General features: G+C 36.3%; 1 protein-coding gene across 3 annotated transcripts in view; it reads right to left on the reverse strand.

Annotated features, from left to right (window-relative positions):
• Positions 1-5,863: 5,863 nt before the first annotated feature.
• Positions 5,864-13,788, reverse strand: part of LOC105440494 — a 29,814-nt gene continuing 21,889 nt past the window's right edge. Inside the window, exons 6-8 of one of the 3 annotated variants that reach the window (XM_030978023.1) lie at positions 9,156-9,323; positions 8,391-8,558; positions 5,864-6,053 (exon numbers count right to left, since the gene is read on the reverse strand). In XM_030978023.1, the coding sequence (XP_030833883.1) occupies positions 5,952-6,053; positions 8,391-8,558; positions 9,156-9,323 (438 nt within the window). In that variant the 3' untranslated portion in view covers positions 5,864-5,951. Of the gene's footprint in view, positions 6,054-7,646; positions 7,815-8,390; positions 8,559-9,155; positions 9,324-13,788 lie in introns of all 3 variants that reach the window. The other 2 variants (XM_030978025.1, XM_030978024.1) reach the window with 2 other exon arrangements.

Below are 13,788 nucleotides of genomic sequence, written 5' to 3' on the forward strand. Positions count from 1 at the left end.
ATTGCTTTTTGAGTTGCGTTTGACATTGCAACTTTTAAAGCAAGGGGCCCTCATAACGGAATCCCACTTCCAGACAAAGTGGCTCAAAGAAACTCTCTCTGTCCTGTTTTTATAAAACTCGCTATCAATAACAAGTGTCACATTTGTATGACAAATTGGCTCTCAGCCAATCAAATGCAACCATTTCAGGAGCTTATAACAGTTATTGCAACTCGAATGAGAATAGCTTTTGCACAAAAAACAATTACGGTATTTACACCAGTCCAGTATTTTGGAATAACGTAGAATCATCTTTTAAACAACGTATCAGTCTATACACATTTAAAAAAAACGGTAAAAGATTAAACTTTTAAACACATATACATGGTCGAATCTCGGTCTGTTTGACTCTCGACTCAATTTCTTTCTCAATCCCTTTCTTCCTCATTCTACTGATCTAATTTTCTTTTTCTTTGCAATCATTCATTTTCCCTTTTTTTTTTTTGGGGGGGGGGGGAGGGGGTATCTTTATTTCTTTTTACCTCCTACTATTTTCCTCCATTTTATTTCTTATTTTTTCTCCCCAAAATTTAGAATTTCTTAGCTATATACTTGTCTATTTATTGATTTCTAAGCATACTGGTACTTTGTGCATGTTATATTGTAAAACAGCATCTGAGGAACTAACACTACATTAAGCTCTGCTTCAAGTTAGTTCCTCTTTTCTCGTGCTTTTTCTATTATATTTGTCGTTTCATTGCATATTTTTTGTGATATAATTATTCTTGTATTATGTTTTGCATGAGAAATAAAAATCATTTTTGATTTTAATATTTTGTTACCTGTATTGATAACAAGTTTCATAAAACAGGGCCCAGATTTCAAGTTTTTGATTCTGGCTTTCTGTTCATTTTTGCAATTTACTATTATGAGTGCAGATACAAATAAAAGATTTCAGTAAGTCATCCTTCACAGCTATTTTTTTCTGAATCGGTATTGGTCGGGCCTTACACCTTCGGATATTAAGTAACACAACTGGTTGACCAGATCCTTGTCACGGTTGTAAGAAAAGAAATGTTTTTCAGTCCATTGGAATAAACATTTACGTTGTTTGACAATATTATGTCAGCTATAACATTTTATCATGAAATTGAAAAATATATTGCTAAAACAAATCTAAGAGAAAAGAAATTCATGAAAAAGTGTTTTTGTTACATCAAATTCTTTTGATGGTGTTTACGTTTAAAGTCATCATCTGTCATATAAAACAATTTGACAATTTGAATGCGGTATATGATTGATTTTTGCCGAGGTATATTTAAGAAAAATTAAGTTTGACCGAGTGATGGGAATATGGAATTTTGCATGATTGTGGATGTATATGTTGCGTATATTTAGATGAATGTATGCTGTTGTTTAATAAAGGAATCATGTGGACGAGGGGAAAAAGGCTTGTCACAAAAGATGCCATGGAGGGTGAACATTTACTTTATGAAATATTTAGGGCTAGGGTTGCACTTTATTTTGAGTTCAGGTAATAATGTTTATGATTAGGTACACGTAATATGATATATTTAATGTGTATGAATAAAACGTTGCTATGTTGTGATATGAAGTACATTGAATTTGCTGTTTCATTACTAGTGTTAAATATCATAACTTTATCTTAAAGGTAATACAAAGTTTTGGGAAATTTTGAAAATTGGATGGATAGTGATTCTTTACTATATTGATATATTTTGATGCCCCTGTGGATGTATCATAACCACACAAAAAATTAGCCGCTAAAACACTTCTGCTTTCGAGAAAAATTGAATATAAAAATTTACCGGTGCTCCCGGTAAATCTTGATTAATTTCAAATAGCGCCTACGGCCGCACAATGGTAGCTGCGACCAAGAAAATCTCAAAATTATGTAGTTGTAATATATAATTTCCAAACGGGAATAGAAAATCGGTCGATTTTAGTCAAGAAACATTGTTTTATAGCTTAATTAATATCTTGACCTTGAGAGGGAGCTATACAACATACAGAGTTTATTATTCATAATTTCATAACTTAAGACTCGATTTCAGCGGCGACATCGATTACGGAATATTGTAGGATCGCATAAGCTTCCAATATGTTCATTTGAACGAAATTCATGACCCCATACCAAAACTTTGTAATCCCTTTAAGAGTAATATGTAAGGTCTGAGGTTGAAGTTGGAATTTTTGTTAGTGTAGGAAACCGACGCTGAACAACTGTTGCAGTAACGAGTGTCGTACAACCGTCTTGGAGATAGTTCTATACGATCGAGAAGCACATAATCCAGGTATGCCATCTGCATGGTTGTACACTGCCATTGTGTGTCACTCGAAGGTATTCTGATGGCTGTGATGTCCATCATAGGCCATCCTCGTCCGAGACGCCATCCTCATCGCCTGAATTGATGTTGAGGAAAGAAAATGAAATATAGGTTTGGGGGATAGGATCCGGGCCCTGTAACATATGAATTGACTAACAATCCAATCAATAGTAAAAATCTGTTGTATCTCCAGTTTTGCTGCAATTAATTGTTTCTTATTAAGCATTGTATTTACCTGTAACATAAAAGAAGTGTTAAGTTGCTATTATTTATTATGTTCCAATTTATTGAAGGAGATACATGTACAAACAAGATTTGGGATAATATTAATGGTAACTTTTAATGTTACAGGGCCTTGGCAACAGAGGCCTGAGGTGGTATTCTGAAATTGTTATGCTAGTGAAAAAATGTTTCCTGTTAAAGCAGAGATAAATAAGAAAAATCTTTGATTATTTCTCGATATCACCAATATAATACAAATACCAGCATGTTACATTCAGGTCTTGTTTCGAATGCACTCTGGGATAGTTTGGTGACCAAGTCGCTTCCTGTCGATTTTGCACAGCTATGCTGTGCACGCCAGCAGTGATTGTGTGTACTTAATTTTCTGACAGTACTCACAGTGATTTATCACGATTCTCAACGATTTCAAGAGTCGATTATTACGTAAAACAGATGAAAATATACTATAATATACTAAAAATTAACATATTTGGTGGTGTGATTGGAAAGAGCAAGTAGAAGCGTAGAAATAATGTCACCTTTCTTAAGTTATGTTCATTGGCAAGAGTGAAACCCTGTCTGAAATATTAGAGGATGTGACTACATTACAACGTTCGTTAGGTTTTTTAGACGACCAATGGACATACTCCATTCTGGTGGGATATTCTAAAGTTAAGCCCGTCATTTTCTTGAAGTTTCAAGAAGGTCCTTCCATTGTTTTAATCTAGACATCGATAAGATTTGGAGGATCTTTCTCTTGTTTGTCATTGCTGCCGTTACCAAAAATAAAGAACCTAGACGTAGCTTTCAGAGATGTACCTATGTACATTGGCTCAAAGTTACTTCAGAGAGGCTTCATCTGTGCATTTTGGGCATATTGGCGATAGCGAGAATTTCTATGTAAAGCTGGCTATGTATTTGTATAGTTTAGAGATAAATCTGCACCAACACCTACAATTAGTCCCATTCCATGCAACCTCAATTAATGATAACTAACATAATTTTCACTTTTTGAATGTAGCAGACGTAATAAAGTATAGTGCACAGAATACAACCCAAGAAAACTAAAACATATGTTTATTGGGGACACTTGTATATATTGTTCACAGCCATCAGGCTGAATAGGATAGGTGCCTAACCGGCCTCAACAAGAGCAGATAGATCCTGTAATGAACGAATAAATCATCCATCATTTTTTTTATACGAAAAATATCCTAGATCCTTGTTATTTGATTTAAAGAGACTTTCAAGATTGTTCTTAGTAATTATCGCTGATAAATAAACCCAAATTTAATAGGCTTAATTTAGCGCGCACACAGGGATAGGGGCACTTACTGCTCATATTTCGATTGTGATGCTGCTCCTATTCTACTTTCATCTTCACATCTATATTCATACCTGAATTTATTCATGATGTGATTCAGAATTGTATTTAAAATTCTTGCTATGTATAAGTCATATAACTGTCTTGTCATGTTTTGTGCTGAAAGCCGGAGGACCGTACCTGCTCATAGACTTTTTCTTATAGAGTCTTGACGCCCTTCTGGTTTTCAGCACATGTTTTATGTATTACATGTTATACCAATGGAAAACAAATTTCTGTATTATATTATGGACAATAAAATCTTGAATCTTGAATCTTACCTCTACAAGCATCAATGCACAGTGATATACATGTATTAATCCACACACAGTATATAAAGCATATTAAACTATACATGCCCTGCTGTGGAAAGATCGTTAAATAGTACTAGAAACTATAGCATGCTTTTTCATGGAAAAACATGTGATATTCACAGTAAAGGAATCACCGCAGGGCTGCCAACTCTCACGCAATCTGCGTGAGTCTCACGCAATTCACGCAATTCTCACGCTCTCACGCTGAACCCCGAAAATAGAAACTAAAAAAAAAAAATGTCTATTATATCGGATATTCAATATCCCTGCCGAAAGTTTTAACCGCACATGCGCAAAGCTAAACCATCAATGCAAATTGGTTTCGGTTTGCCGCGCAAAGACAAGATAGTGAATTGCGATTGGCTTATCCTGCGTGTCGAGTGACGTCGTCACTTTACTATAAAGCGGGGTTTTTGTGCGAGACACGACAAGCGAGTGTCGATGCCATGGCCTGTCATCGCTGTACATCACGCCCGGCCCCCAGCTCGGCCCGGCCGCGCATATTTTTTTTACACAACTGTTTAGCCACTTCAGTCAAATATACTGTCAAAACGACTAGAGACAGAGTCTAGCATTACCCTTAGCAGTTTTGTTGGATTGGAGCTGTACATGTGGAAATACTAGTTATTTGTTTCGGGTTAAATCTATCCCCTCTTCTCTTCCATTATGTATTTCTGTGTTCTCCTTCAATCTATCTTCTTCTCTTTTGTCATGTATTTCCTTTTTTCCTCTTCAATCTATCCTTTCTCTCCAAATTCGTTATATATTTCTTTGTTTTCCTTCAATCTATTCCCCGGTTCTCCTTCATTATGTATTTCTTTTGTTCTCCTTTATTCTAACCTCTTCTCTTTTGTTTTATGTATTTCTTTGCTTCTCCTTCAATCTATCCCTTTCTCCTTCGTCATCTATTTATTTGTTTTAATCTATAGATTCCCTTTCTCGATCCTTCCTTATGTATTTCCCTGCTTTTTCTTAGTAGATCTATGATCCTCTTAGCTCTTCAATTATGTATTTCTATGTTTTTCCTTTGACTTATCCTCTTCTCTTTCCTTACGTATTTCCTTGTTCCTCGTTTATCCTCTCCACTATCCTCGTTTTCCCCCTTTCTATCATCTTCCCTTCCCTGGGTGTATCCGTGCTTGCACATTATTGTGCGCTGACGACTCAGACTCTTTCACCAGAGCACTTCTTGGAATTTTTTCGCGAAAATGGCTAAACAGTTGTGTAAAAAAAATATGCGCGGCCCGGCCCGGGTGGCTCAGTGTTTGCGATCGGATAATGGGCCTGGGCCGTCCTCTTTAGCCCTCTACGACCAGATCGGCCATATGGTACAGTACTTCAGGCTTCAGCTGGTACAGATAATCATAGGTTGAGGTTCAACTGCTAAGCTTATAAGGACAGTTGATTTGAAATAATGCACTTACAAATGTGGAAGTTGTATTTTTTCAAGGTCAGTGTACTTCATGAAATCAATTAACCTATTTGAATCCTGCCTTGTATTTGTGGAATCAGGGTTAAAGTACGCACCAGATTGCACCATTTCAATTGCAAAATTGTAAAAACTTCCACACCATCCCCCCTCGGGCGCTCGCAATGTCTCACTCCAAACTCTTTCCAAAGGTTGGCAGCTCTGTGACCGTGCTTAACCAATCATTTGATTAGGATCTAGGAGTAAGTTGTATAGCAATAAAATTAATTGGTAATTTATTTTGTTTAATAGTTCACTTACCATCTAAAGTCAGTGAGTGACTGCAGGAATGAATCAAAATCCGCTTGGGGAACTCCATTGAACCTGAAATTTCCATTACTGATTTGAGGAAAAGAATCCTGAAAAGAAATATATGAGCATGATTGGTGATAGTGATTCATGTAGTTTCCCTCCATTCCAGTCTGGCTGACATTCTTTAACATACATGTACATACCAGGTCAGTACTCTCTCTGGCATATAGACTTAGTATCCTTGTTATGTTGACAACTCCTATATGTCTCCCCCCCCCCACCCCTCCCCACCAAATACACACACATACAAAAAAGCTATGTTGATTGAACTGGTCAATATTTTCAACAGAACTTTATGCTGACACCCCATCCTCCCTGATCATGCACATGCCCAAAACAAAAAGAACAAAAAAACAACAACAAAATCTGTGCTTAAAATAAGTACACTGTAATGAAGATCTCCATCCTTGTTTAGTGACTATTCAATCTGACGTATACTCTCAGACCCATGATGACATTATTCAAACCTTATGAATTGATTTGAACTATTTGTATCTATTAGTCTGTAGAGTACTTCAGTGATCTGTTTATACTGAAATTGTATTATTGCGTAACTAGTAACACAACACTCTCCCCCCCCCCCCAAAAAAAAAAAAAACTAGATGGAATTCGACTGCGTGCAGTCGAAAATGATGCCTCCGTCATAGAGCAATTTTACAAACCAAAACAGAAGAAATTTTTCGAATTCAAGTTCAATTGTAATTCATTAACAGGTTCTCAGAATATCGTGATTACAAGCAATTTCTCATATACATATATGACCCTTTGATCTTTGACCTCATGACCCTAAAATGTACTCAGTTCATTGGCTCTGCAAGATGTCCTGAGTTAAATAGTAATCCATCTGTCAGTTCTAATGAGAATGCGTTCACAAGCTATTTTTGCAAAAACATAATGAGCCCATGACCTTTGACCTTATGAACCAAGAATCTACTCAGTTCATTGGCTCTGCAAGTAACATACATGACCTAATTTTGGCAGGAATCCATCAATCGGCTCTTGAGATAACGCGATCACAAGCTGTTTTTGCATACATAATGTGCGCTGTGGCCTTTGACCTCGTGACCCCAAAATCTAATCAGTTCATCGGCTCTGCAAGTAACATACATGACCTAATTTTGGCAGGAATCCATCGATCGGTTCTTGAGATAACGCGATCACGAGCTGTGTTTGCATACATAATAAGCCCTGTGACCTTTGACCTTTGACCTCGTGACCCCAAAATCTAATCAGTTCATCAACTCTGCAAGTAATATACATGACCTAAGTTTGGCAGGAATCCATCAGTCGATTCTTGAGATAACACGATCACGAGCTGTTTTTGCATACATAATGAGCCTTGTGACCTTTGAACTTTGACCTCGTGACCCCAAAATCTAATCAGTTCATCCGCTCTGTAAGATACATACATGACCAAAGTTTGGCAGAAATCCATCAACTGGTTCTTCAGATAACGCGATCACAAGAACGGGAATTACGTACGTACAGACGTACAGACGGACGGACGGACAACCCGAAAACATAATGCCTCCGGCTACTTCGTAACTGAGGCATAAAAACTCCTTAAACTCATCTCCACTGCTGCATGTGTACCTGAATTCATCATGGCATGGATAAAGAGTACAAACACACATACATACCTGTAAGGTTGACGCCTTTGCATTCAGTGTAGAATAGAACTCCTCCTTGAACTCCTTTCCCCATAGCATCAGTCTAGTCAGGTTTGGCATGGAACACAAAGCATCCGCTAGGTAATGTGAAGAGGTTGTTGTTGGACACCTAACATCTTCAAGCACGACAGTCTGGACCTACATGTATACAAACAGTGATTCATACAAGTACATTACCAGAGTACACGTTTTCATTGAATTACTGCAAATATAACTGGGTGCTCTGATATACATGTATGTGTATGGCTATGCTTGGATGACAAATGCAATGGGCTTTATATAGTCAAATATAGGATTTGGATAAGGGCTACAAATAGGTTTGAGCTCAGGTTTAGTGATAGGAATACTTTTTGGAGCAGGGATCAAGTCCCCCCCAAAAAGCTTACTTAAAAACTTTAAGTTAGTCTTCATTAAACCAAAATATCTTTTCTGAGGCAACCTTAAAAAGTGATGTTTTTTTGCAGAACATCATATTTTTAACTCGAGCCATCTGAATTCTGTATCTTACACTGCACATGAAAACCCCTCTTTTTATAATAATGTTCCTTTGTCTGTTAAGACTATTATACATTTTCATATAAAAAAATTAACACGTTGACAAAATATTGACAGCATGTTGCTAAAATATGATAACTCCTTAAATTCATCTCCACTGCTGCATGTGTACCTGAATTCATCATGGCATGGATAAAGAGTACAAACACACATACATACCTGTAAGGTTGACGCCTTTGCATTCAGTGTAGAATAGAACTCCTCATTGAAATCCTCTCCCCATAGTGTCAGGTGAGTCAGGTTTGGCATGGAACACAAAGCATCTACTAGGTAATGTGAAGAGGCTGATGTTGGACAACTCACATCCCATAGCTCGACAGTGTGGACCTACATGTATACAAACAGTGATTCATACAAGTACATTACCAGAGTACACGTTTTCATTGAATTACTGCAAATTTAACTGGGTGCTCTGATATACATGTATGTGTATGGCTATGCTTGGGTGACAAATGCAATGGGCTTTATATAGTCAAATATAGGATTTGGATAAGGGATAGAAATAGGTTTGAGCTCAGGTTTAGTGATAGGAATACTTTTTGGTGCAGGGATCAAGTCCCCCCCCCCCCCCCCAAAAAAAAAAAGCTTACTTAAAAACTTTAAGTTAGTCTTCATTAAACCAAAATATCTTTTCTGAGGCAATCCTTTAAAAGTGATGTTTTTTGCAGAACATCATATTTTTAACTCGAGCCATCTGAATTCTGTATCTTACACTGCACATGAAAACCCCTCTTTTTATAATACTGTTCCTTTGTCTGCTAAGACTCTTATACATTTTCATATAAAAAAATTAACACGTTGAAAAATTATTGACTGCATGTTGTTAAAATATCATACTAGTAACTCCTAATACTCATCTCCACTGCTGCATGTGTACCTGAATTCATCATGGCATGGATAAAGAGTACAAACACACATTCATACCTGTAAGGTTGACGCTTTTGCATGCAGTGCAGAATAGAACTCTTCCTGGAAATCCTCTCCACGTAGTGTCAGGTCAGTCAGGTTTGGCATGGAACACAAAGCATCTACTAGGTAATGTGTAGAGGCTGATGTTGGACACCTAACATCTTCAAGCTCGACAGTGTGGACCTACATGTATACAAACAGTGATTCATACAAGTACATTACCAGAGTACACGTTTTAATTGAATTACTGAAAAATTAAACTGGGTGCTCTGATATACATGTATGTGTATGGCTATGCTTGAGTGACAAATGCAATGGGCTTTATATAGTCAAATATAGGATTTGGATAAGGGCTACAAATAGGTTTGAGCTCAGGTTTAGTGATAGGAATACTTTTTAGTGCAGGGATCAAGTTAAGAATTTGGATAGTACAGGATGGAAAGCACAGAAAAAATTGTTGATGGGCATGCGTTAAAACAACAGGAGGATCGACAAACACAGCCATAGTGCATTTTCTCACTACATAGTGATACAAACAGTGATTCATTAAAGTACATTACCAGAATACATGTATTTATTGAATGACTGCAAATATAACTGGGTGCTCCAATATACATGTATGTGTATGGCTAAGCTCAGTTGACAAATGTTCTGGGCTTTATTAAGTCACAAATATATATAGGATCCGCATTAGAGCTGCAAATAGGCTTTGAGCTTAGGTTTAGTCTTACGGTTTATTATAGATTATAGTGCTGGGTTAAGTTCAGAAATCGGTTAGTTCAGGGTAGTGGGCGCAGAAAATGCATCAAAAAAGATTTATAGGACTAAGTTTTACTATTATAGCCGTAGTACATGTAACTACTGCGTATTCATCTGAGTAATTGCATCCATCCAAAATATTTATGAACAAAAACAAACACAGGACGCTGAGTAATACCCAGCTCATCTTGAACATAACTACAATATGAAGGTTACGTTAATTTGCCAAATAGATTTTCAATTTCATTAATTTACATATACTTCTAGATCAACATGTATGTTTCTCTTTATATAACTTTTGTTTACTAGCTGTCATCATGTGATGAGGCTGGTGTGAGGTACTCAACATCATGAAGGCAGAGAGTCTTGATCTGTACAGAAATTGAACGACTGAAATAGGTTTAACCCTATTTAGCCCGGGCTATTTTGATACTGCGTAGCCCGGGGGGGGGGGGGGGCTTCTAAGGCCCCCCCCCTATGATCTCGGCCGTGAAACGCCCAATCGTCGCGAAAATTTGCATACATGTCAAGTGAAGTGTATAGAATACTATGGTTATTTTAATTTTTTGAAAAATTCACTCATTAGCATATTTATGGTAATGTATGCAAATAAGGTCATCAAATTCACATTTTTGCCCATAAATCAGACATTATTCATATTTTAAGCATTCTTTCTCACTACATATATTTTTTAGACCATTTGGAATAATAATACAACACAAAACATTGAAAAACCAGGGTTATTCCTTATGTTATCTATTGTTTTGATAATTTTTTATGTATTTCTTTGTTTTTTTTAACTTATGTAGTTTGTTGTTTTTATTGTTTTATTTTATTTCCAACTATAATTCAACTATTTGGATCCAAAAATAAACACCTAAACTATAAACAAGACCAAATAACCAATGTTTTATCTCTTTATTTGAAAAATGAGATTTCCATATGTTTTGTACACAAATCACAAAAATGAGCGATTTTCGGGCTGACATGCAAAGACAAAATGACACGTGACTTCATAATGGTAGGTTTGATTTTCAAAAAAATTCTTTCAGAAGATGCGCAAGACTCGAGAGAAAAAAGTCACAAAATTTCAGTGCAAGATTTTCTTGCGTTAAAAAATTATCGCGTAAAATGTCAAGGGGGGGGGCTTCTAAAGCCCCCCCCCACCCCCCGGGCTAAATAGGGTTAACACTGGTTGATGGAGGGGGAGCAGGAATTTTGTAAACATGTGGTCAGAGACCGCATCAATGAAAGGGTCTTGTTGGGGCTAGTATTTATTTGCACAGAGTAGTTTTCCCAATATTAGTCCTTTGTATACTTTTATAAGTTAAATCAGACAGTGAGAAGTCAGAATGTGTATTATTATAGTGCTGTAGTCAAACGTTTAACCGTCCGGTATCCGACCGCCCATGGCGGATTCCGTTTTCAATTGGACGGTTTCGTTTTCCCGTTTTTTTTTTTTTTTTTTTAAAGTTTCGATTTATGCCCCTCCACCTGGCACTATGCCTGGCAATGTCTCCCAGCTCAGTAATCGGTGTGATGACTTACCACTTGGAAACTAGAACAACACTCCAATTTGTCTGTCATCTTGGTTTGAAAGTAATCTTTGTAATAGGGCAATTCCACGGTAACGGAAGGACACTCAGACAAGATTTTTGAACTTCAGGTTCATACTAAAAGAACTGTTTTATTAGTATAAGATGTGAAACAGTACAGATATAATACCTATATAAGTGCCTTTAATTCTCCCCCAAAAAATTGTCATTATAGTTAAGTAGTTTAAGAATGTGCATATTAATTATCTCGGTAACGGAAGGACATAAAAATGGACATGGTTTTTCTAGTTAATTAGTGTTTATCCAAACTTTGTGAAGTTGATGAAGCTTTCCACTTGACTGAAACACATTTTGTTCCCCATAGTTTAATACATACTAATAAAACATTTCTTTTAGTATGAACCTGAAGTTCAAAAATCTTGTCTGAGTGTCCTTCCGTTACCGTGGAATTGCCCAATAGATCTCAATATATATTCATCCAAGTTTAACACATGGTGTACCACAAGGTTCTATCCTACATGTAGGTCCTCTACTGTTTTTAATTTACTTTAATTATCTTACACATTATTCTAAAACGACATTGTTACTATTATTTGTGACTAGTTCACAAGCACAAATCGGCGCCTTCAGTTAAATCACCTTCCTGCTTTTTCACACGGCCAAAAACGGTTAAACGGAATTGGAGATATCCGTGATGTTACAGCTAGTACCTTCAGGTGATTTTTATGTACATTATAGTTAGATCAAAAGTGCATGAAAATATAAGGCCTTTGTCAAGAGTCAGGGATAGACAGTCCAATAGGATATGACCATACTGAAGATTCAGGTAAGAGGAAGATCAGGAATTCCTGAGCGTAGGAGCGAATTGCAGTGATTCTACTGTATTTTAGAGGTATGTGAATTAAATGCAAATCTTCTCAGTAAAATATTCAGTATAGCACCTTTTCATTGTAATTCAAATATTTAGACCAGCATTGCTAAAGATAATATTCTATTAGAGAGTTTAAAGAATGATAATTTTATTTACAAGCTTAAAATGATTATGATGATTATAATAATAGATGTTATATTGTACATGAAAGTGGTCTAGCTATAGAACATATACATACCTTACAATAATTTTCCTTTGTGGTTCGTATTATGTGGCCTGCTATGTTTTAATAATTTGTATGTACTATAGTTCTGTTGAATGAAGACATAATACCATCAAGGCAACAACAAAATAGCTGAATACCTAGGGGGCAAAACCTTAATTTGGGGGGTTTTGGTCGGGATGTTGTAGGTCGGTCGGTATAAACATGATCAGAGGATCTTCCTGCACAATTTCTAGGTGGACTACCCTGACAATATTTTTCTGGAAAAAAAATAGTCAATAATTAGAAGATAATTTTGTAACAGAACATCATTTTACCATGCATGTGGTATCAATGAAAGAAAATTAAATTATCTACAAGATGATACCACATTCATGATGATTGAATTTATTTTACATAATAATAATAATAATAAATAATAGGATAATTATATAGCACCAGTATCCGCCAAGCTCTGACGCTCATGGTGCTTTACGCATATTACCCTGGTCGTAGCCGAGCTGCCAAAGTAACTAGTGCTGAATAATATCAGGTACCCATTTACACCTGGTGGAGTTATTTCTCCATATTTCAATCACTTTTGAAACTGAAGAATTAAAAATATATAGAAAACCTTCCTAATATTAGTTGAATACGATCTGAAAATTACAGGTTCATTGATTTTTATGTAAACTAGATGGAATTTTGACTGCGCGCAGTCGAAAATGATGCCTCCGCCATAGAGCAATTTAAACAAGTTTGGAGTTTAAATCTCCAGTGGTTCTTGAGATATCATGATAACAATCTCAATGTATGGAATTTCATAAGTTGACCTCTGTGACCCTTGACCTTTGACCTACGTGCTCCAAAATCTAATCAGATTGTCTTCCTATGGTGATACACACTATCATTAAGTTTAAAGTTAAAATCTCCAGTGGTTCTTGAGATATTATGATATGGTGATACATACTATCATTAAGTTTGAAGTGAAAATTCTCCAGTGGTTCTTGAGATATCGCGATAACGATCTCAATGTATGGAATTTCATAAGTTGACCTCTGTGACCCTTGACCTTTGACCTACGTGCTCCAAAATCAGATTGTCTTCCTATGGTGATACACACTATCATTAAGTTTGAAGTTTAAATCTCCAGTGGTTCTTGAGATATTATGATAACAATCTCAATGAATGGAATTTCATAAGTTGACCTCTGTGACCCTTGACCTTTGACCTACGTGCTCCAAAATCTAATCAGATCAT

The sequence above is a fragment of the Strongylocentrotus purpuratus genome, unplaced genomic scaffold, assembly GCF_000002235.5.
Source record: "Strongylocentrotus purpuratus isolate Spur 01 unplaced genomic scaffold, Spur_5.0 spur5_scaffold_1, whole genome shotgun sequence".
Taxonomy (NCBI): domain Eukaryota; kingdom Metazoa; phylum Echinodermata; class Echinoidea; order Camarodonta; family Strongylocentrotidae; genus Strongylocentrotus; species Strongylocentrotus purpuratus.